We start from the raw sequence: 24,167 nt of genomic DNA, 5'->3' as shown, positions 1-24,167 counted from the left end.
GGACAGACAGACGGGAGGCCCGGGGTGGGCAGTCTTGGGCGGGTGGGCTTCCCTCAGGCCTTCCCGAGCAGCAGGACCCATCAGTGTCCTTGGCCGGGCTAACTGGGCAGGTGGGCGCCTCCGGGGGGCCTCACACCACGGTGCTGACCGAGGGATCTGAGAGGTTGAGCGTGCCCGTGATATCAGTGGGATGATACTGCTGCAAAATAGAAATACACAGACAAGGCAGCCCGTTAGCCCCCATGCTCGGGGGCACGCGCAGGGCCGGGACGGGTGGACCGGCCAGCCGGCCGACCGGCGGGCGGGCGGGCGCGGCCTGGGGGAGGCTGGGGGGCGCTCCTCCCCCTGACCCCGTCGTGCTCCGGGACTCTGCGTGGGCCGGGCCGCTGTCCCGTCCATCTGTCTGTCTGTCTGCGGGGGAGGGGGGCAGAGGAGGGCGGGCAGGGCGTCTCAGCTCTCCCTATGACGGGCACACATCTGCAGCTGGCCCTCCTCCCTCTCAATAGCGCGTCGCGGCAGCACTGTGTCTTTTTGGTTTTGCAAAGCGCCGCGTCCACCCCCGGTGCTCTATAAATAAGAACCAACAATCAATACCCGCTGGCCCCGCCGGCCGCCAGGGACCCCAGCCCTGAGCGCCCAGTGCTGCCCTGGCCCGGACCGGCCACAGGACAGGGGCAGAGGATCTTAGCAGCCGGACCGACCCCACCCCTCCCAACAGAGCCCCCCACCCAGGCCTCCCTCCAAGCAGGCGCCCAGCCCGAAACGGGGAAACTGGGCTGCCCTCCCCCGCCCAGCCCCTCCAGGTGGCAGTACCCCCAGTCACCCCTACAGGGCAGAGCCCCAGCCCCAGGTGCCACATGGCGTCAGGGCTGGCCTGGGGGATGGTCCCTGGTGTCCACAGAGGCTCAGGCAGAGTCTGTTGGGAGTGTGTCCCCAGAAAGGCACCTCGAAGGTCTCTGAGCTGCACCTGGACAAGCTAAGGGCATGTGTGTTTTCTTTGGGCAGGAGTATTGGTTGGGGGGGGGGGGGGGGGGCTCAAGGAGGCCCTCAGAAAGTTCCCTGTGTAGCTTTTGTGCTCCTCCCTAAAAGTGCTGTCTGTGAGGATACCTTGTCTCCAGGCCTGCCCCACCACCCCTCCTCTCTGGTCTCGGGTTTCTCCTTGAACCCCTTGGCAAGGGCCACTGGCTCAAGCTCTGCACACTTTTGGGCTCCCAGCTCCCCGACCCTCAGCCTCCACCCGCTGCCAGTGCTGAGCCCCTCCGGGGAAGCAGAGCGGCCCAGGTCTGATGGGCCGCTCTTGGGGCCCCCTGATGGCTTTACCCCGGACTCCCGATTATTCTGTGCAAGCCCTGTCTGTGTCCTGGAGGTGTGCCCCCCTTCCAGTGGACTGTGTGTGGGGGAGTGTAAATCCCATATCCACCTTGAAGCATAAGCTTCTGCGGGATGCGGGCCAAGCTGCCCCTGGACTGCAGGGAGGCCCCCTCCCCGCCTCAGACCGGGGTGCCTCTAGCAAGGCTGGGTCCATTTTAGGGGCTTTTATTCCAAGTGTGCGCATCTGGTGCAGCGACAGACTGCCCAAGTTAGGAGGCCTGCTCTGACGTGGCCCTGTGGGGAGAGGAGCTGGGGGGTCAGGAGCTGAGGCGCTGGTCCTCTCCACGGAGGCCTCTCCTTCCTGGGCCTCTGTCTGGGAGCCTCAGTGACTCCGGCTCTGTAGGCCACGGCTCAGCCTGGGGTGGGTTCCACCCCCTCTGGTGCCACCCAGTCCCCGCCTGACAGTCCCCTGCGGCTGGGGGCCTGTTCCAACTCCAGGCCCCAGCCGTCCACCCAGACAGAGCCAGGCCCGGCCCCCAGCCCCGGCCCACACAGAGACCACATGGAAAGGGTGCGACAGGCATGGCTCTGGTGAGACACGTGAGACAGGTGTCTGCGCGGTGGGGCTGGCGGCCAGACAGACGGGCGGATGGGACATCACAGCCACCCCTCCACGGATGTCGCAAGGGGTGGGAAAGAGGGCAGTGGGCCGCTCTGGGAGAGGCTGGAGAAACGGACGTAACAGAGAGGTGGTGTGGCCTCCTGACAGTGAGGAGTCCAGGACAGATTGACGCCGGGCTCCCGGGGCCCTGGGCGCAGCCCCGAGTCGGTGAGGCTGACCGGCTGACCAACAACATGACACAGCTTCAAGATGGCGCATGGCGTCATGGCATGGGGGGCAGACCAACGCAGAGACACATGGGGAAAGAGGGCCCAGTGAGGGCCAGCGGGAGAAAGGACCAAGAAAGGTCTAGAGAGTCGGAGAGTGAAGACCTCGTGTGCTGGGCGAATAGAGATGAGGCAGAAGGGCCACAGCGGGCAGAGTGGGGTGGAGGGGATGGTGAGGAGAAGGGCACGCCTGATGCACGGGACACAGACACGGGGCGGGGCGAGATAAGAGTCGGAGACGTGGGACTGGGCGTCTTCCCCTTACCGTGTCTTTGGAGGACCTCGTCTCTTGAAGCTGGAAGCCAGGGTGGAGGTGATAGCCCTAAATGTGGCTTTCTTTTTAGGTCGGGCTCTCGCTCTACCACTCTTTCTATCCTAAAATGAATATGTATAAGTGATTAGACGGCTAAGGGTGGCGGCCACACCTGCCCTCGCCTGCTTCTCGGGGGCTGCTGCCCAGCCTGGCCGCCGCTCAGGCCCTCGCTCCTGCCTGCCTCCCTGTGCTGGACAGACGCACCAACAGCCGAACGTGTGCAGGCGGCCTCTGCTCCTGCCCGGTCTTGGGCCTGACCTTGCTCGTGCTAGGGCTGGACTTGGGAGGGGGGGGGGTGGGTCCCGTCTGGCTCTCTTCCTGGGACGTCTGCCTGGCTCCCTGGCTCCTGGGTGGCCCTGGATTACAGGTGTCCCGAGGAGAAGGGTCCCCCAAGCACCGGAGGAGTCGCCCCTCGGGCCCTGCCAGCGATTCTGTCCCCTGAGGGGGCACGCCAAGATTCGGGAAGGGGCCGAGGGGCCGAAGGCAGGTGGCGAGATGAACTGGAGAGATAGATAGATGGAGGTGGCTTCCAGACCCTTGGCCTGGGGTCTGATGGCCAGGATGGCCCTGTGCCAGCTAGTGAGAGCAGTGACCAGGTCCCAAGAGCAAGAGTGGGCAGATGAGAGGTGTGGGGGCTCCAGCAACCCATCCTCCCGCTCCCCCGCCCCGGACCTGGCCCTCCCTCTCTGAACATCAAATTCATCCCAGGACACAGGCTCTGGGGAATCACCCAGAGAAAGAGAAGAGAAGAAGCAAGCCAGAAAGGACCCTGGGGCGTGAGCCCTCAGGCCTGCACAGGCCCCACTACCTGCCCTACTCCAGGTGGGCCGTGGCTGCCCCGTGTGCAGCCTGTTTCCAGCTGGCAGCGAGTTCCCACAGACACGGCCTGGAGTGCCAGGCAGGGCCAGCTCGCCCGAGTCAGGCTGGAGTTATGGAGCACAGGACACAGCAGGGCAGCAGGGAAGGGGGTCCCTGGAGGGTGCCGAGGGGAGGCGTGGGGCGGCGAGGGCAGGATGTCTCGGACTCACGTGCTATACCCGGGTGGGTCCCTGTCTTACCCTGCCTCAGTTTGCCTTCCTATGGAATGGGCGCCGGTGGGCGACTCTGGAGACAGAGGGGCCAGGCGGAGGCTTGGAGCCGGGCTTTGCAGGGGGCAGCCACCCGCAGGTGGCCCCCAGCAGCGCTGCCCCTGGCTGTGGCTCCTAGCTCCGGTCCTGCCCACATGGGCTCCCAGGGGCCAGAGCCAGTGCTTCGGCCTGCGGGAATGGAGGAGGGCCGGGGCCAGGCCGGGCCGTGGGCACCAGGCCTCGGAGAGTGCCTGTCCTACCTGCAAGTTCTTTCTCCACACGTTCACCGCGGCAAAGGCTAGCTGCATCTGCTTCCGGCGAGCGTCCTTGTGTCGCTTGTAGGCGATCTCAATGAAGATCAGGAAGATGCCGGCCACAATGCCCCCAGCCACCAGCATGAAGACCCCTGTGGGCCAGGACCCAGGGCCTTAGCTGTTGGCTGCCGGCCTGCAGGCCCCTTGGAGAACCCCGCCGGTGTCCGCAGGGGGACGGAGTGCGATGGGGACACCCACCTGCCATGTTCTCGAAGGTAAGGGTAGCAGGGGCGTTGCTGCGCGAGTCACACTCCTGGTACCGCACCCACGTCTTGTCCAGGTCTTCCATGAAGCCGTTCTCGTGGGACCTGGGGGGGGGGGGAGGGCGCGGCCCGGAGTGGGCGGGGCCCGGAGCGGGCGGGGCCTGGCCCGCGGTGGGCGGTGTCTGTGTGCCGCGGCGGCGGTGGCGGCGGCGGCGGCGGCGGCGGCGGCGGGGTCGGGCTCTGGGGAGGGGTCCGCCTCCGGTGGGAGGCTCTCGGAGGAAGGTGCAGGACCGCGGGCGGCGGGGGAGGCCGACTCACTTGAGGATGGACAGGGAGACGTTCTGCTTCCAGGGGCTGTCCTTGCGCATGCCGATGCCGAAGCCTGAGCGGAAGAACAGCTCGCCAGTGGTCACTAGGTCGCACTTCTGCGAGGCCTCAAACTCCAGCACCGCCGAGTCCCAGATGAAGGCATGAAGCTTGCTGCGGGCAGGAGCGGGGGTCATGGGCGCGCGGCCCAACCGGTCTGCCCTCGCCCCTGCACCTGGTACGCCTTCGTCCTGCCCGACCCGAATCCTCACCTCTATCTCCGTCCCGTGGTTCCCATCCAGCCTGGACGGACACTCTTCCTGTAGGGGTGGATGCCCCTCCCCCGTCCGCCCCCTCGCGTGTCCCGCGCGCCCCGTCGCCCCCCTCACTTGTCCCGCGCGTCCCGTCCCCCCCCTCACTTGTCCCGCACGGCTTGGATGGCCTCGGCCGCGCTCTCATAGTTGTGCTTCTCCATGTGTCGGTACATGGTGCTCAGCTCCACCTGCCGCCGGAAGTAGATGTCCACCGAGCTCTGCTTCACAGTCGCGTAGATGAACTTGTCCGAGGGATTCCTCAGCTGCCGGGTCAGAGGGCAGGGCTCGCGGCTGCTCCCGGGCTCCACCCGAGGCAGAGACCCGCCGACCTCACGCCGGCCGCCCGCAGCGGCTAAGCCTCACCCGCGGGTCGTTGATGCCGGTGATGCGCTCCTCGGGCCGGTCCAGCACCAGGAAGGCCGCCAGGTTGGCGGTGTAGGAGGCCACGATGATCATGGCGAAGCCGGCCCACACCATGCCCAGGATGCGCGCTGAGAAGCTTCGGGGGGCGCCTGCGGGCAGAGGCCGGTCAGCTCCCGGCGGGCGGGAAGGGGCGGAGCGGGAGGCGGCCGGGACGTGGCCTCACCTTCCCCGATACCCGAGTTGAGCAGGACGCCCCAGGAGAACCACATGGCCGAAGACAGGGTCAGCGCGTCCTCCTCCTCCTCTTCACTGTTCACCTTGAACCGGCCGAAGGGGCTGCGGGGAGCAGAGGGCCGGCGGGAGAGGGCTGGAAGGGCAGCCCTGCCCCGCCCCTCGCCGGGCTCCGCCCCCCCCCCCCCCCCCCCCCCCCCCCGCAGGTGGAGGCGTCAGGCCCTCGGGCCGCGCTCACCTGAAGCGGTCCAGCAGGTACAACATCACCGCCACCACGTGCACCGAGAGCCCCACCAGCAGCCACAGTGTGCTCTGGAAGGGCTGCATGAACGAGTCCAGCGTGCTTCGGGGGATCTCCTGCAGGTGGATGGGCTGTCAGCGCCGCCCGACCTCACCTCGGACCCCGCCCCAGCCGCGCCGGGCCCTGCCCACCTTCTTGACCAGAATGGTCAGGCCCTGGTACTTGAAGGGCTTGGAGAACTCGATGTACTGTGCGCGCTCGTTGTTGATGGTCAGGGGCGCCACGATCATGTCCGCCTGCCCGCTGAGCAACTCGCCCATCATCCCGTTCCACTCCTTCTTATTGCTGTTGTTCACCTGCGCGGCGATGCTCCGGTGGGTGCGCGGACACCGTCCGTCCCGCTCCAGCCGCCGGCGCCCGCCTGGGCTCAGCTCTTGGGTCACCCACCCCAGACCCGGCCCCAGTCTGCAGGCCCCGCCTTGCCCGCAGGCCCCGCCCACCCCAGGTCCCGCCCGGTTCGCGGGCCCCGCCCACACCCGCTCAGGCCCCGCCCCCGCTGGCAGGCCCCGCCCACCCCGTCCCTGTCCCTGGTAAGACTCCGTCCACCCGGTCCCGTCCCTCGTGGCTCCCGGCAATCCACGCGTACCCGCTCTTGAGTGCCAAACTTGCCATCGGCCACCAGGTGCACCTCGTAAGTGAAGTTCATGGTCCGCGCCAACTTGATGAGCAGGTCAATGCAGAAGCCATAGCAGCACTGAGGCACTGTGTGGCGTGCTAGGGAGGTGGACAGGGGCCGTAACCACCGAGCTCCTGGCTACTCCGCTCCGCGCCCGCGCCCCACGCCCGTCTGGCACTCACGGCTGCCCGGTGACGTGTCATTGGGTCCTGTGCAGATCACCTTCTTCACCGGGTCCCCATTGACCGTGAACTCCTCCTTGCATGTGCCATCGCTCAGCGTGGGCTTGACGTACACGAAAGGCTCCTGGTGGATCGTCACAATCTGGGGGGTGGGGGTGGGGGTGGGGGTGGGGAGAGACCCAGCCTGGACCATCCACCCTCAGCGCCCAGACTCCCCTGCACTCCCTCCAAGCCCCTGGTGTCCCCCCACTCCAGCCGCTTCCCTTCTGCTCAGCCTCAGGGGGCCAATCCACATCTTCCCCGGCCACCATCAACAACATCTGGCCGTTGCCCTCAGGAGGGTCCCCAGACTCCTCAGCATTCAGAAGACACATGGCCTCCTGAAACGGTGTGCCCTCCTCTTGGCCACTTGTCTTGGGGATCTTGGCTTACGCGTCACTCCTTCCATCAGAGGAGCCTGCTGGAATGGCCAGTGTGCCCAGCACCTTCTCTGATCTCTCAGGGATGAGAAACTCCCTGTCCCGGCCCAGAGCACGCACCCTGCCTGCCACCACCCACCATGAGGACAGGGGCATGTCTGACATCCACTCTGAGCCTGCGCAGGACCTGGGACCCGCAGGGATCACCCTTGTCTGACCACCTGGCCTCTCCTGGCCTTCAGCCTCTTCAGCAATGGCTATCTGATCATCTATCTGTCCTGCCTTCCTCTTTCCTTTGCCAATGCTGTCCTCTCTCCCGTAGCTTGCCTCTCAGCCCAAGGGGACACTTGAGGCTTATGCTGGGGTTCTCTCTTCTTCCTATCTTCCAGGGGCCCATAGCCTAGGGGATGAGGGGGACAGATACAGGACACGGGGGGCTGAGCCAAACGCAACAGGCTGGGCCTGCGGAGTGAGCAGAGATCAGTTGGAGAAGGATTCTCTCCTGGCACATGGGGGACGGTGGGTCTGCAGGGCGGGCTGGCCAGAGCCTCAGCTGTAAGGGCAGCATTTTGACTTTTCCCGTGGGGGATTGGGAGCCCCTGCAGGAGCTGTGTAAACTTTCATCACGTTTTTCTATTATACAAGCGATGTATGTTTGCGCGTTTAAAAAATCGGTGAGACCAAAAAAAAAAAAAAAAGTTGAAAAAGCCATCTGAATCTGGCAGCCTGGATGGGACCATCTGGACCATCTGGCCATCAGTGTTTTGGCTCTTCCTTTCACTTTCCAACACAAGGTATCGAACTGCAAGGAGCCGGGCTGGCTTTGGAAAAGCCCACTCTGCCTGTCATGAAGGATGGTGACCTGCGGGCAGGTGCTGACATGGGTCTGGGTGAGAGGCCCTAGGGGGTGGCCTCAGAAGGGAGACTAGGTCAAGAGACATTTGAGGACCTGGGCGTGCCGGGAGAAGGTTCACTGGGCCCACGGCACTCAGGATCTTTGCCTTTGGTGACCTAAGTCACTGGGATTCTGGCCCAGTGCTGCTGTGGGCCGGTAACAGGAGGGGCTCTCACGAGAGTGCCGAGGAGGACACAGGGGCCCAGGGATGAGCCCAAAGGAGCAAGGAAGAGAAGTTGTGAGGGGAAAGGCCAGCCAGGAGGGTCTCCCAGAGGCCCCAGCAGGAGGGTCAAGGAGGGAACAGCCTGCCATGGAGAATGCTGGGGGGGGGGGGAGGGGGCAGGGGTGAAAGGACGGTTTGACTCAGTCATGGTGAGAGGCTGTGAAGACTGGGGGTGGGGTGGCTAGGGTCCCCCAGAGGGGTGATGAGTGCAGGAGCTCGAGTCCACAGAACAACCTCTGTCTGTGCCTCCGACCCCTAGCAGCTCATCCCCAGGAGAGTCCCATCCCACACGGCTTCCTGACCGAAGTGCATTTGGATCCAGAGACGCTCTGGAGAGAGCCCACGGGACGGGGCCCAGCGGCTGCCTCTCCTCCCTCCACCTGCTCTCCCTGCTTGCTCTGTGTCACCAGGTGTGGGCTGTGGCAGCCGGGCGCCGGTCCATTCCCCACTCGCTTCGGTCCTTTGCACTGGCCTCACTGTCCCCTCCTGTGGGCCCGCGGAGCTGGATGGAGTGTCTGGGTGTGGATGCTGGCACAGGGCGGTAGGCCCCCACCTTCAGCCTGGTGGACATCTGGTACCCTCGGGGCTTCTCTGTCTCTCCACCTGGCCAGATGATCTTCCTGTCGTTGGGGATAACCTGGGGGTGGGAGTATGAGATGGAGGGTGGCCACGCAGGGGTCTTGGCCCCAGGACCCTAAGGCCCCAGCCCCCACCCCCTCATGACCCCCACCTACGTGGGTGCCGTTGTAGATGCCCACTTGCACCAGCTTGCGGTTCTGCAGGTTCATGATGCTGTAGTTGGCGAACTTCCGGTCCCCGTCCTCGTTGAACTCCACACGGCCGGTCACCCCGTCTGCGTACTTGGAGGACATCAGCACCCTGGGGAGGGCGGTGTGAGCACACTTACCGGACACGTTCCCTCTCCCCGGCCTTCCGAGCAGCCCTAGCCCCTTCCTCTGCCTCAGTGCCAACAGGGAGAGGTTAGCAGGAACCAGACCCTCGTGCTGGGAGTCGGACGGTGTGCCGGCACCAGACGGAGAGCACCGCCGTGGTAGCCCAGCAACTCCCGAGCCCACGCCCCCCCCCCCCTTCGAGGGCTTTCTGCGCTTTGGGACACTCGAGCCTCCCAGCAGCTATCCTTGCCCCGGAAGGGAGCAGTAACCTGCTCACCAACAAGGGAAGTAGGGCCGATGTGCCGTCCTGTTGTACGTGCACGTGTAGCGTGCCCACGAGCCAGACACGTGAACACATGTGGCCCTTGTGTGGATGCATCCCTACGCACGTGTGCGTGCCACGTGCCTCGCCGAGTGTGTGCACATCTGCTGCACAAGCCTGCCGTTGTGTGTGTGCTCCTGTTGTGGGCACCATAACTGTGGTTCTGCACATGCGATTCCGCGTCTGCTACTTAGTGGGGTGGAGGGGGTCTGGCGATAGGCTGAGTGGCATAGTGTCCAGGGTGCTGTGAAGTAACTCCCGCCCCACTATGTCCATCCACTTGGACATCTGGCCAGCCCTGGCTCCCTACAGGCTTAGGTTCCATCCTTAGGGGGCTCCTTGTCCGATGTTCTCGGTACTTGGAAGCCCCCTGTCCCCATCTGCAGCAGGAGCCTCCTCCCAACGGCTGTCAGCTACCCTGGGGAGCTGGGGTGGGTCTCGGGGTCAGGAGCAGTGGAGGCAGCCACGATTTCAGTGACATTTGAGACATTAATGTCGCTGCTGGAAATGGGACAGATGATTATCACAGTGGAGCCGGAGGTGGTGGTGGAAGACAGACGGGGGGCCAGGGGGGGAAGTCCGGGAGATGCCTGTACGTGTAGGATGTCTGACCACCTGCTGAGGAGCGACCGCTCTCATCTTCTGAGAGGCCTCACCCACCTCCAGAATAGAGTCCCGCCCACCTCTAGAAGAGAGACCTGCCCCTCCTCCAGAAGAGTCCCGCCCTCCTTTTGAAGAGACCCCAGCCACCTCTAGAAGACAGTCCCGCCCGCCTGTAGAAGAGAAACCCGCCCTCTTGATGAGAGTCCCGCCCTCCTCTAGAAGAGAGTCCCGCCCCTCCTCCAGCAGGGAATCCTGCCCCCACCTCTAGAAGAGTCCTGCCCACCTCTTGAGGAGAGTCCCCGCCCACCTCTTGAAGACAATCCCCGCCCACCTCTTGAAGAGCGGCCCTGTCTTCCAGATGTTGGTGTTGCCCACGCAGCCCCGCGGTGGGTCAGTGATGTTCTCCTTCTCCAGGAGTTCGTGCACCGCCTGGGCCACCACACCGACGGCGTCACTGATGTGGGCCGACTCGTTCTTGCCGTTGATGAGCTGCAGTCCGATGATGCCTGGGGCGAGTGGGGTGGGCTTAGTGTCCGTGGGGGACCCCTGCCCACCGGGACCCAGAGAGGTCCAGCACTCACCGTCCGGGGCGTAGCGCAGGGCGTTCCCCGAGATCTCTCGCTCCCCCACCAGCCACACATACCCGGAGCCTGTCATGTTCAGCATCGCGGCTGCGCGGTACACAGTGGCGGCGTCGTCCTCGCTGTGGGGCAGAGGGGGGTGACGGGCCCGGCCAAGCCTCCAGCCCTTCCCCACCGCACCTGTGCCTGTGGATGCTCTGGGTTCACAGGTCCTCCTCTGGAGTGTGGCCCTGGCCCCGCCCCCAGCCCCTCCCCCCCCCCCCCCCCCGGAAAGAGGCCTGGAGACACTGCAGAGGTGACAGGCCCAGCACCCCCCCCACCTCCAGCCCTTCCTGGGTCCAGTGATGCTGCAGAGTGGACAGTCCCCGGTACCCCCCTAGCTGGGCCCACTGACCCTACACAGGTGACCGGTCCCAGCCTGCATCGCCAGCCCGCACCTGGACCAGGAGAACACCCCCCCCCACACACACACACACCCCGACAGCAGAGGTGACGGGTGGAGGGTGGGGATGGGGTGACGGGGCCCAGACCCCCAGAGCTTTCCAGGCCTCTCTTGCTCGCCCTCCCCCCTTGGCGAGCAGGGTCACGGCGCCCCAGATGGTGACGGATCATTGTTGATTGCTTACTTGCTCACGGTACCAGGCACTGCTCTGAGCGCGTTACACGGACTCTCTTACTTAATTCTCACGGTATCCCTACGAGGCGGACATCAGTACTATCCCTGTGTCAGGAGGGGAAACCAAGGCACCCAAAGCACACGAGTGACGGTAATGGCAGACCCGGGCCTGCGTCTGGACAGTCACCCCAGGGCCCATGCTCCTGTGACCTCCTGGATAGGCTGCGCACATTCTGGTTCTCCAAGTCCACACATGCGAGACGAGGGGCTGGGGACTCTCCAGGCGGGTCAGATGTTGGTGGGACCCAGCGTCTGGGAACTGCCCCTAGCGCTGCAGCGGAAGCTGCTGGAGGGGGCCGGTAGTTGCTGCACCCGTTATGCTGTGTGTCCTGCCGCCTAGAACCGGGCCATCACGGGGGACAGTGCAGGTGGTCCTGAGCTCTCGGGATGTCCTTACAGGCGAGCCCTTGTGCCCCTGATCCCCCAGGGGTCTCCTGGTCAGGACGAGGATCCTGGGCCTGGTAGGGCCATGGGGGCCACGGGGCGGGGGAGTGCGGAACCACCCCTTGCTTCTCTGCCGGACTGGACTTGGCCCCACACAGGCCTAGACCACACCTGGCACTTTGCCTCTCTAACCCGTGGGCACTGGGGCACAGAGAGGCTGGACAGACTGAGCGTTGGGTTATTTTCACAATGGCTGACTCTGGAAACCCAGGTGGCCCGAGGCTCCCTAAGGGGTCTGCCCTCGATTTTCTCAAGAATGAGCCAAGACCTTCAGTGTTCGCTCTACGTGACGTGCTACTCAGACATAAGCAACGCAAACAGAGGTAGTCCAGGCAACCCCGTACCCGAGGCCAAAGGAGAGTATCGAGCCAAGATGACCCGGAAAGACCAGCACTGTGTGTGGAGGGGCACCCGTGCCCCCTGTCAGTGGTGCTCACAAAACCTGGCAGAGAAGCTCATCTGCTTGACACAGTGCAGGTCTGTGACTTCTGACTTAGCGGAACGAGCACACGCCTGTGCTCGTATCTGTGTACATCGGTATCGCCAGTAAAAAGTTGTGCGCAAAATCCTGATCGATCCATCAAAACCGTTTGAGGGAAGTAATCGGCCCCAGAGGAGACAATCTCCGGAAGATAGGAATGAAAAGTCTGAGGAGCGACTTCTCCGCCCTCCATAGGAAATGGCTCAGAAATGAAGACTGGCTTAATGAGGTCTCCCTGCAAAGTGCTCTCAACAGTCCTCAAGAAGGAGGAGCCAGTGTGTGGGGGGAGGTCCCAGGGTCAGGAAGGCCTGTAGGTGCCGCTCCTGGGGAGCTGGGAGTGCTGGGGGCCGGGCTAGCCTCTGTCGTGGGACTGGGGCGGCTCTGCTCCAAGGAGCCCCGTATGTGAGCGGAGGGGTTTCTTCCAGTCTTAACAGTCCAGGCGGGGGCCTTACAGGAATTCAAGAGGGGGTGTTGGTGGCTGTGTGGTCGATACGAGTGCTGTGCCTTTGTCGGCAGCGTGTGCGCGTGTGGGGTGTGTGTGCGTATGCACGCAGGAACACGTGTGCGCTGTGCATGCGGGTGTGGAGTACGTGCGTGTGTGGGGTGCACGCACCTGTGTGCAGGTGTGCATATGTCTGCACATAAGTGTGGTGAGCCTGTATGCGCACATATGGTGTCTGTGCGTGTGAATGGCTTGTGTGCATATGTGTAAGGTACGTGTGTGTGCACTGTGTATGGATGTGTGGGTGTGAGCGTGCAAGCTTGTGAGTGCGTATATGGCGTGCACGTGTCTATACAGCACGTGCACAACGTGTGTGCATGTGGCGTGTGTGTGCTCGGTACGTGTGTGTGCTGCGTACGTGGTATTTGTGCAGGTGAGTGTGTGAACGTGTGTGTATATGTGTACGTGTGTGACTGGTGTGAATATGCCGTGTGCCTGTGTGCACCCGTTTGCTGAGGTGTGCGTGTGCAGATGATGTGTGTGTACGTGTGGCGTTATACGGTGTGTGCTCGCGTACTCGTGCACGTGGCCCTGTGTGTGTGGTGTGTGTGCAACTGTCTGATGTGACCATGTACCCTTCCCCGGGCTGGCCTTTTTGTTGCACTCACATCTGCCAAACCCCTCCTTGACCCTGGGGGCTGGCGACACAGGGTGAGCCCCTCCCAGCCCGAGCTCAGGGGGCTTCAGGGTGTGGTGTGGGATCTCGCTGACCAGGCGAAAACCGATCAGAAAGCACCCACCCCTCCGCTGGGACCCGGGTGTGGTGGGATTGCGTGGGTCGGTTTTACCTGTGGCTTTCTGGCCTGCGTCCCGGTGGCCACTCTGATCGCAGTGTGTGGGCTGGACGGGTCTAGTCTGACGTGACCTCATCCTTTGTAAAAGCGCCCAACGGTTGAACATCTATGTTCTGGCATAATGAGTTCCTCGAGTTGCTCTGTCCCGGGGGAAGGGGCCTCCTGGCTGCCAGCTGACCGTCCGCTTGCCCACCTGCCCGTCCGCTGGCCCATCCACCCACCCTTCACCCCACCGCACCCACGGAGTCTGTCTCAAGCCCTATGATGGGTGAGGGGGAATAGAACCAATCAGAGGATCTGGTGGCACCTTCCTGGAGGGGCTTGTTCTGGGAGGGACCGTGCAGCCCCCTGACCTTGTCTGGACAAGCCCTCAAACCGTTCTCCTCCCCAAGCGCCCAGGGTCGGATGGTTGGCTTGGCAAGTGGCCCGTGACGTGGGTGAGTGGTGAGTGAGGGCTTCCTGCCTTCCAGCCCAAGGACCCTTGATTGGCCCCACTTTGCTCCTGCACCTCGAGGTGGGGCGCCCGGCTCTGTGTCAGAGATTTGTTGACTGAGTGCACAACGGACACCTGTCCTGAGCCTCGGGGTATTGCCGTCTGTCTGTCTGTCTGTGGTCTGCCGGAGAGCAGCACTTGGGGAACGCTTCTCTGGGTGAGGTGACCCCCGTTGGTCCCCCGCTCTGTTGGAGCCTTCTAGGAAGGGGTGGCCGGGGGGCCGTGCCCACCCAGGCCCTCCTGGCTGTTCCGTGGAGCGGGGCTCTTCCTTTTCCTGCTCCGGGTGGCCTGCCCTCTTCCTTCCCAGGGGATCCTAGCCATTTGCAGACAGGGAGAGGTTCCCTAGGGGCTCATTTCCAAAGTCGAGGTGCGGGTCAGGCCCTGTCTGGCGGCGGCCTGGTGTCCACAGGTCCCTAACTGGTTCCCTTCTCCGTGCTGCCCACTCTGACCGTTGCAGTCTTCCCGTCCTAGGACTCTGGCTCTCTCCCCGCTGTGGCCTTCTCGCCTGGGCTCACCTGCGCACATGTCACTTCCCTCTTCCCTGGGCCTTCTCCCTGCGCCCAGTTCCCAGAGTCCCGTGACGCGTCTATCACCTCGGGCCGTGTTTGCCTTCCTAAAGGCAGGGGCTTATCCGTCGTCCAGCTCGGAGCGAGCGGCGGCAGGCGACGGGAAGGAGTGGGGACGGACACGCGGAGGGCGTGGCATCTGCCAGGGCACCAGCTGTGTACACGGGGGCGGGGGTCTCCCTGGCGATGGCGTTTCGGAAGCTGAAACGCCACTTCGGCCCCACGGTGCCCGTGGCCCAGGTGCAGCCCTGGGTGGGGTGGGGGGGGGGCCCGGCCCAGCCTCACCTGGCAGAGAGGATGATGACCCGGGCCTCCAGCTCCCGTGCCTCCATCAGCAGCGCCGTCACGTTCTTGGTCCCCGGGTCGAACTGCAGCACCTTCTCAGCCTGCGGTGTAAGCGAGAGCGTCAGCGGCCGGCTGCGGCCGGGGACACAGCGCCTCAGGGGCGAGAGTCGGGCCGCAGCTGCTAGGAACCCAGAGGCGGCGTGGCTCGGGCTGCCCCGGCCTGCGCCCGCCTCCTGCACTGTGCACCTGCCTGCCTGGCTCCTGCTGGCCTGGCCCGGCCTCGCTCGCTGTCCCTTCTTCAGCCTGCTCGCTCTCCTGTCCTCACTTTTGCACTGAGCATGCAAGCTGAAGTGGGCTGAGACTCAGAAGGACGCGTGCAGCGGACAGGAAACAGAAAAGAGTTTTGGAAGGCAACCGGGAGCAGAGATGGGGCCGACTTTTCCAAAACCACGGGAGATCCTCTCAGGCCTGACCCCGCAGGCCCCCTGCGAGAGCGGCTGGACCGGGGCAGGCGGGCGGCTGGGCGGGCGGGCTCCCTCCTGGGCTCCACGAGGAAACCCGGGGGGGTCCCAGAGATTCGCATGCACTTCCCGGAGAGCGGCTCCTCCTGCGGCCGCGCCTGCTTCTCGGCGCAGGCCAAGGCCGGGCCGCGGTGGGCGGGCCGCGGACACCCTCGCGGCCCGCTCCTGCCCTCTCCTGCCTGCGGCTGCCTGCCTCACGAGCTCACTCTCCTCACCGCTCGGGCCTGCGGCGCGGCAGGGCCGGGCCGACGGCGGCCCTAGCGGCCGAGGCGCCGGAGCAGGGCCCCCTAGCCGGTGGGCGGCGTGCACGTCCATGCATATATACCTTGGGTCCACGCTTGTTGTCATAGGACAGTTGGTCGAGGTTTTCATAGTTCCTTTTTTTACTCTGATGAATAATGTGCACAGAGAAAATATGCAGACACAGAAGAAGATTATAAACGGTTGAAAATGACGGCGCTAAAGCAATCACACCACCTCCTCGGCACGTCTGCAGACGGGCACGTACCTGGAGCTCGCAAACACCTAGGCCCGAGCGGGGCTGGGGGCCAGGGCGGTGCTGGGGACGAGGGGGCACGGGGGCCACCGGGGCTCCCGGCCACGGAGCTGTGCTCTCGGACACGGTCATACTTGGGAGAAAGGGAGGCCCTGTCTGTGTCCACACCAAACGTGTCCCTTTGGGGTCCCGCCTGCCCTCCCGACCCCTGCCATGCACCTGCCGTGTGGCCCCAGCAGTACCCACCCCGCCCCGGGTCGGTCCTGAATGGGGGGTGAGCAGCCCCTCCCTCATGCCCTGTCCCCTCTGTCCCTCCGCCCGTGGCGTCCTCCCTTCTGTCTCCCTTGGCGGCCCAGGTGCCTGTTCTCACTGACCGGTGTGCGCACACCCGTCGGCCCACGTGTGCACTGGAGAGCGAGTATGATAGGAGTGTGTGTGTGTGTGTGTGTGTGTGTGTGCACGCGCACATGCGCGCAGGGGTGGCGAGCACCTGTGGGCATCTGTGTGAAAGTGTTAGTCTACATACGCTCTTCGGTGGGGAAATGAGGGCCAGAGCCATCTGAGCCCTGGCATGTGTGTGCGTGTGCATGCGCGCGTGTGTGTGCGAGCATGTGCATGTGCGTGAGCCGGGGGGGTGAGTGTGCCCGTGGGCTGCAGGCCCATGTGTGTGCCCAGCTGTGGTCTCAGCGTGTGGTGGGTGATGTGAGGTGTGAAGGGACTGTCTTGGGAATGATAGCGTGTCCCCGTGACCAAGGGTGCACATGGGTGGATGTGCAGGGACGTGGCTGGTGAGCGTGCGAGTGAGTGTGTGCGGCCACAGGTGGGCACGCCAGGAGGTGACCGGCCTGCCAGGCGCTGGGGGATGCTGTCTTGGGAGGGGTGGGGCCCACGACGCTGGTGGTCAGCCCTCCCTCTCAGACTCAGTGTCCCACAGCAGGGCCCCCCCAGGACCCTCTGAGTCTGCCCTCTGGCTCCGCCCACCCCAGCCGGTGCCCTCTACTCCCTTCAGGGGCCTACGAGGGGCCTGGGGTTGGCGCTAAGTTTGCTGAAGCCAGCTCTGACTCCACAGGCCGAACGTGTTTCCCGCCACCCCCTTGGTCTGGCCTCCAGGGCCCGCCCCAGCCTAGGCCTCCCTCCCTCTCTGCCCGGCTTGGCCTCGTCCTGACTTAGGGGCCGTGGCACGGGTGTTGAGCACCCAGGGCTCTGTGCTGGGTGAAGGCGGGACCCTGGGCCTCCTCAGGCTGGCGGTGGGGGTGGGGATGGGGGTCACCTGGACCCCCAGAAATTGCCACTCTGCTCTCTCCGCAGCCCCAGAGTGGGCGCCAGGCTGGGGCTGGTCGGCCAGTGTCTCTTGGAGGGGTCCAGAGCCCAGCCCCAGGGTGGGGGTGAGGAGGGGACCCGCAAGGGGCTCAGTGGGGAGGGGAGCCGAGGGGGAGGCCTGAAGGGGGCAGAGCCCAGGCTGAGGGGTCCGGGTGGCAGATGTGGTGGATGAGCTCTGGTGAGGACAATGGGCAGCTGAGAGGGGGCGGGCAGCGTGGGGGGCGGGGGGGGGGGGGGGCGAGGCCTGCGGACGCGGAACGCGTCACAGCAGCGAGGGTACAGGGTCCTCTGGGGAGGGGCCTGGCGCCGGGGCCGCTGTGGCCCTGAGGCCGCTGGGGTTGGGGAGTGGGAGGGGCCGAGCCGGGGCCTGGCTGGGGAACTTGGGGGGAGGGGGGGGCGGGGGTATACGGCGGGGCGGGCGGCGGGGCTGCGAGGGGCCGGCCGCGGGCGGGGGGCGGGGTGGGGTGTTTGCGGAGCTCCAGGTGGTCCTGCCCTCGCCCCGCAGGGACTGACACGAAGGAGATTTCGACTAATGGCAAAGCGAGTGAAATGAGCCGAGAACAGGCTGGGGCGGGCGCTCGCCAGACGTAGTGGTGCTGACCATGCACGATGGAAAGAAAGGGTGTTCACACACGGGCCACAGACACAGCGGCAGGCAGCGCGCCGGCTCCTGCTCCCGCTCCTCCGGCGCCTCGGCTCCTCCTGCTCCTCCCGCCCGCGGCCCGGGCCTCACCTTGGACTCGCGCTCCTCCAGCAGCGTCTCCAGGCGCTTCTGGGCGGCCCTGCCCTCGTGGTCGTCGCTGACCAGGAGGATGATGTGGTTCCAGCTGTAGACGCGCATCATCTCGAACCAGACGCTCGACTGGTGGGAGTAGGGCGGCACCGTGCGAAGGAAGCTCAGGTGTATGCTCTGCGGGGACACGGAGGGGGCTGAGGGGCCTCGGGGACGGGACCTCGGCCCGCGGCCAGCGGGGGGCGCTCTCCCGGGGACACGGAGGGGGCTGAGGGGCCTCGGGGACGGAGACCTGAGCCCGCGGCCAGCGGGGGGGGGGGGCGCTGCGCCGGCCTGCCCTCCTGCCGCTGGAGACCCTGCTTCCTCCTACCCCTACCCTCGCACCATTGGGGGACACCTGCCAGACGCGGGGACCCTACTCCCACTGCTGCCTCCCTCCCCCCTCCCCCCCCCAAGTCATCTAATCTCAGAAACAGCCTCCGTGGAATTGTTCCTGAGGCGACCAGCCACCCCCTGCCAGACAGCCTGGGCTCAAGAAAGTTCCCACTGACTTGGGGAGCTTCCCAAATTTGCATAACTGTAGTATTTGTCAGGAAATCTTTATTTGGGGCTAAATATTTCTTCTCTTCAAGTCCGGGGGTTATTGGTTGCTGACCCTGCCTTACTTCTCTGTGTGCGTATTTTTGAAGACTTTTTTTTTAAGTTTATGTATTTATTTTTGAGAGGGAGAGAGCGCGCGAGAGTGAGCAGGGGGCGGGGGGCAGAGAGAGATGGAGAGAAGGAATCCTAAGCAGGCTCTGTACCATCAGCGCAGAGCTCAGTGTGGGGCTCGAACCCATGAGCCGTGAGATCATGACCTGAGCCGAAATCAAGAGTCAGAGGCTCACGGACTGAGCCCCCCAGGCGCCCCTCTGTGTGCAAATATTAGCAGCCAGCCAGGGGCGTGGCAGGACACAGCATGTGCGCAGCCCTCCTCGGCCTAGGTCCTCTGAGTTAGCCCCTTTGGTGACCCCGCAGACCCACAGTGACCTCGTGGTCCTCTGAGACGTCCAGACTAGCCTTTTACCTGCTCCCTCGTTGTGACCCGAGGGGCGATGTTTTGGAACCTGGCTGTGAGGATGCCCCTCTGCCTCTGTCCCTCATCCACTTGTCTACAAGGGGCTACAAGGGGGTTACGGTTGGGGTCCTGGACTGACTCTGACCCAGGCCTTCGTGGTCCAAGTGCTGGGCACAGATTCGCAGTGGACCGGGATGGTGAGTGGGGCCAGGCTGGATTTGTGAGGTTCGGTCATTTGGTTTGGCCTCATACTGGACCAGGGAGCTGGGCCACAATCTGGGTCTGGGCTAGGGTTCTGCCCTGGAAGAGGGTGTCTCCTCCCCGCCTGTGAGGGGGCCTGTCGGCCGCTTTGCCTCCTTCTACATATGGGAGGACTGGCGCCAGAGAGCTAAGGTTGGGGGGGCCCAGGAAAGGACCCCCCACTTCTCTGCAGCTGAGGGCAAGTGCATCTGAACAGTTTGGGCGCCTCGGCTGCGTGCCAGGGTTCCCAGAGCCTCGGGACACACACGTCCCTGACCTCCCCAGACACCCCTGGCCCTGGCTGGGATGGCCTCGTGCCTTAGGCGGCTTTATCTAGAATTGTGGGCTCCCAGCAAGACGAACCTGGAGGGGATGGGGAGACCGGGCAGCCCCCACCACACGGCCCCTCCTCCGGCCCCTCCCGACCTGTCTGCAGGTAAGCCCAAGGTCTGAAGGAGGATGTGGGCCAGGCTGTGGGGCCCTCCCAGCCTCTTGGTGGCTAGTGGCACCCCCAGCTGATGAGTCCTCCCGGAATCGCGAGCGGACGCCGTGGGAGAGCAGCGTGACCTCGAACAAGTTCCCCACCTCTATGGGAAACCACCCCAGTGGCCTCCTGGCCTTTCCAGCTGCTACCCCAGGACCGGGTGGCTCCCCCACACCCCTCCCGGGGACCACGAGGGCTCTACGCGCTGCTGACTGGTGCTGCTCCCGGCCCTGGGCCTGCAGACCCCAGGCCAGGCTCTCCTGCCGCAAGCCGCCTCCTCCGTTACCCTGCGCGCGTGCCCACATCCTTCTCAGCTGTGCCCTGCGGCGGGGAGGGCTTCTCCCGGCCCACGGGGACCTCTGCTGCTCCCAAGGGCTTGCTGTTGGTGCCTGCCACCTGCCGGTGGGACACCTGCCAGGGTGAGCGTGTGCGTGTGCGTGAGTAGGAGTGCGTGAGGGTGCCTGTGATGGTCGGTCTGTGTGCTGGAGCGTGAGTGTCTGTGAGTGTGTGCGTGGGCGCAAACGCAAGTGTGTGGCGATGTGCTCGTGCACGTCAACGTGCGCAATATGCGTGTGCGTGTCAGAGCACACAAGCGTCCGTGTGAATGTGTTCGTGTGCACATGAACTTGGTGCGTGTGGGCGCGAGCGAGTGTGTGGGTTTGTTTGTACTTGTGACTCTGTGAGTCTGAGTCTGTGCTGGTGTGTACGTGCCTGCGTGTGGATGAGTTTGCGTCTCAGGCTATGGGTATGGGTACGAGTGTGTGCACACGCCCGAACGCGTGAGCTCACGCATCACCCTGCTGCTCCTTGAGCCCGGAGCCCCTGGTCCGCGCACGTCTGTGCCCCGCCCGGCCTGCGTGGTGCCTGCCCGGCCTCCTCCCCCTCCCCGGGGCAGCTGCCTCCGGCGGCCACTGGGTCTGAACACAGGAACAGAGCCAGCTGGGTCCCCACCGAGTGGTCAGGCTTACCTTGTCTGAGTAGATGGACATACGGGTGGTCAGCCCCAGGACGGGGATGCGGTAGAAGCCGGCTGTGTAGGAGACGGGGGTGGGAGTGAAGTGGTCGTTGGGGGTAGGTGGGTGGCTAACTAGGATGGCGTAGACCTGTGGACACAGGGGACAGGGTCAGCGCACGTCGGGGGTGAGGGCGGGGTGGGCACGGCACTGGAGCTGGCTGCCGGGAAGCAGCAGAGGCTGACTCAGCAGGCCGGGGGTGGGGACAGGCAGGGGCGCCGACTGCGCACACATACAGCCCCAGGGGACACGCTCCCAGCCAAGGGGACGGGACCCTATAACCACCCGCAGAGGAGAAACAAGTCGCAGGGGTGAGCCGGAGGCAGAGCCGGACTGCAGTGTGCAGCGAGAACACAGAGGGAGGCGAGCGGCCCCTCCCCACACCTCCCCTGCCGGGGCCTCCCTCCACCCTCTCACACTGGGCGGGGGGGGGGGGGCTGTGCTGGGTGCGTGGTGAGACCCTGACAGGGAGGGTGAAGACCTGTTCTTGTGGTGGCACGCACCGCCCCCAGCGTGGGCTGGGGAGAGTGACTGGTCCCGCATCATGATGACAGGCACACCCATGCCACCCACTGGCCCTCCTCCTGGGTGCGAAAGCCCGGAGTTCAGAGACTGGGAGGAGCTCCAGAAGGCTGCATCTAAAGCTGCGCATTGAGCCTTGTCTGGAGAAGCCAGGCAAGGAGCCCCTGGAACCTTCCGTCTTTTCGCCAGTGTCTTCCGGGGGCCGGCTGAGCCCCGCTTAGTTTGGAGGAGACCCAGTGCCGATTTTGAGCGCTGACCACATCCTCACGGAAGGGAAGGGAGGGGCTGGGGGGGGCAGCCCAGCTTTCCTGCCCAGACCGAGGCCCCCGGGAGCAGGTCTGAAGCCAGTGGCTCAGCTCCGCAAGGCAGAGAGGTGGTGGGGGGAGCAGATGTCTGGGTGATTCCACGCTACCCTCACGGGGAGGACCTGTTCTGTCCCAACTTTGCCTTCTACTCTCTGAGCAACGGGGTGCCCCTTTTCCTGCAAATGGGGGTGGGAGTGGCAGGCTCTGGACCCATCTGGTGGGGGCGACGGCTGCCATGCCAGCGTGGCGCTTGCCCATAGGTCGCGCTCAGTGAGTGGCAGCTGCTGTCACCTTTGCTCTTGGCACTGGCTGTTCTCTGAGGGAACAGACTGTGTCCTGTGAGTCGCAGGAGGGGCCCCCGGAAAGGGCCCTACCTGGACTCTCTAACTCTACCTCTTTATGTCTCTCCCTCATCCCGGATGGGACGTGTGACCAAAGCCGCCGCCAGCCACAAAGGCGTCACCCAGTCGTCTCTGGTGTTCGGGGCTGGAAGCGTGGGGTGGCTTATGAGGTATGCGGGGGGGGGGCAGATTTCTGAGCAAAGCTCAGCCCTGTCCTGTCTGCAGCTGGAGCTGTGAGGGCTGGTTATCCGTCCCAGGCCGTCCCACCAGTCTGCACCCAGAAGTGCCCGGTCCGTGTCTGGATGAGTCTCTGGCCATGCCAGTGCCCACGAGCGTGTGCGGGATGTGCGTTGTGTATACATTTATGGCCCAACATGTCCATATGTATACTGTGTGTGTGTGCACGATTGAGCCCGTGTGCGTGGGCACATGTGTTTGCACGTACACCTGGGTATGCCAGGCAGTATGTGGCACATGAGTGTGCGTGTCCACGGATGTGCACGTGTGTGTGGGCAAGTGTGTGTGAGTACGTGAAATTGGCTGTGTGATGCTGATGTGCGTGAGTGTGTGCTAATGTGAGTCTGTGCGTCTCTGTGCGTAAACCTGGGTGTAAATGCGTGCGTGTGTGAGTGTGCGTGTCCACAGATGTGGTGTGCCTGTCAGGTGAGCAAGGAGAGCCTCGTTTGGCCCCGTGTCGGTCCTGGCTCTTACATAAAGGGCTGCATTGCAGTGATGCCGTGCTTTCATTGGAATTCAGCAGGCAGCACGGCACAGGGGCGGACAGCTCTGACAGGCGAAATCCCAGAAGCCATGTCCTCCCCCGCAGCGCTGGCTGTCGCGGCTGCCATGCTGGGCCCTGACACCTCCCACACGCTCAGCCCCCACTCCCACCCCACAGAACACCCTGCTTCGACACCTGGGCCGTTTCCCGTCTCAGGCAAACCCACGGTTGGGGGGAGGGGGAGGAGGAAGGGAAGGAGGTCTAAAAGCGGAGACAAACATGGCCCCGGGGCCCGTCCCGTTCCGAGACCCGCGCCTAGCTAGGCGTGCTTGTGGCTGGGACAGCATCAGAATGCCCACCCCCTCACTGACACAGTGAGGAAACAAACCACGAAATGCTTGCCACATGTCTGCACACACTGGTCGGGATCTGGAGCCCTGGAACCCTTGCGGGGACTGACCAGGGTGGCAGGTGACCAGCTTAGGGGAGCAAGATGGGGAGGTGGCGTTCAGCTGCTAGTGAGACCAGCTTGCTCCAGAATGAGCCAGCTCACTTAGGAGTCGTCTCTTAAGAGGGCTGGGGAAGGCTAGGATGAAACTGGAACAGTAGGAGGGAAGATGGTGGGGAGGCGGTGGGGGAGGGGCAAGAGCAACGCAGTGGAAGCCCTGGGGGGGGGGCGGGGAGGGGTGGGCACCTGGCTGGAGATGAGGTCCTCGCACACCGACAGGGCCATCTGGATGGCGTTGGGCTTGTGGGTGACCGAGGTGGCGTTGAGCTGAATCTTCCAGGAGCCATGCCGCTTATTGGCCTGGTTCACGGCCTCACGGAACATCTGCTCGTGCTTTCGCGTGCTCAGCACGGCTCCGATGTTGACAATCTTGGGGTCGCAGGCGGCACGGGCAAAGGAGCAGGAGAAAAGCAGGGCGAGTGTCAGCAGGCGCATGGTGCTCATGGGCTCCGGGCAGAGCCCTAGCTCTGGGCAGCGCGAATGCGGGGCCCTCGGCGCATCCCCAGCGGGGTGTCCCGGCCGTCCTGCGCGCGCCCGATCTCGCGGGCTGGGGGCGCCAGGTCTTCCCCCGGAGCCGTAGTCCTGGGGCGTCTGCGGGAGGGAAGAGGGCACCCGAGCCCCGGGCCGGCGGGCGCTGTGCTGGGCGCGCGTGGGTGCCTCGCTCCGCGCGAGCGGCTGGCGCTGTCCGCGGTGCTGAAGCGCGTCCCGGAGCTGCTCCAGGCGCCCCGCGCCGGGAGGACGCCGCGGCCGCGGCTCCTCTGCGGGCTTCGCTGGTGCTGGTCCCGACGCTGCGGCGACTGCGGCAGCTGCGGAGCCGCGAGTGGGGCCAACGTCTCCTACCCCTCCCGCCGCCCCCGCTTCCCAACACGGAGGGGCGCCTCCCGCGCCAGAGTGTGCGCCTGCGTTGGTGTGAGCATTTATCAGAGCACGCGAGCGGGGGAGCCTGTGCGCGAGTATGCGTGTGTGCGCGGGTGTGCTTGGAGGGGTCGCCGGGACAGTGACCTGGACTGTCTCAGACCTGCAAGGAGGAAGAGTTTGGGAGGTTAGAGGGGTTCGTGTCACTGCGTGCAGCCTTGCGTGTCTTTTAACATGACCGAATGTGTCCGGCCAGTGTGTGTGTGTGTGTGTGTGTGTGTGCGCGCGCGCGCGCGCGCGCACGCGAGTTCTCACCCATAGTCAACGATATTTCTGCCAGACTCTCCTGGCTGGAGACCTAGGGGTGTGGAGATGCCCTAAGCCATGCCTCTGGGGGAGGGACAGTAAGGATCCCCTCTCCGAAAGGCTCAAAAATGGGGGACAGACTCCATCTGCCTGGCCACG

General features: G+C 64.6%; 1 protein-coding gene across 1 annotated transcript; it reads right to left on the bottom strand.

Moving 5' to 3' along the window:
* Positions 1-56: 56 nt before the first annotated feature.
* Positions 57-23,483, bottom strand: GRIN1 (glutamate ionotropic receptor NMDA type subunit 1). The gene is given in 22 exon segments (XM_030293034.1): positions 57-199; positions 2,465-2,484; positions 2,487-2,574; positions 3,840-3,985; positions 4,092-4,201; positions 4,415-4,576; positions 4,822-4,979; positions 5,080-5,228; positions 5,303-5,415; positions 5,549-5,667; positions 5,743-5,907; positions 6,198-6,325; positions 6,410-6,551; positions 8,500-8,583; positions 8,681-8,825; positions 10,096-10,270; positions 10,346-10,467; positions 14,587-14,687; positions 15,433-15,495; positions 17,657-17,833; positions 20,406-20,540; positions 23,034-23,483. Coding segments are annotated over 22 exon segments (2,829 nt in total). The 5' UTR covers positions 23,292-23,483; the 3' UTR covers positions 57-130.
* Between the last annotated feature and the right edge of the window lie 684 nt (positions 23,484-24,167).

The sequence above is a fragment of the Lynx canadensis genome, chromosome D4, assembly GCF_007474595.2.
Source record: "Lynx canadensis isolate LIC74 chromosome D4, mLynCan4.pri.v2, whole genome shotgun sequence".
Taxonomy (NCBI): domain Eukaryota; kingdom Metazoa; phylum Chordata; class Mammalia; order Carnivora; family Felidae; genus Lynx; species Lynx canadensis.
Note: the sequence above shows the minus strand (reverse complement) of the source record. Positions and strands in the feature narration are given on the sequence as shown.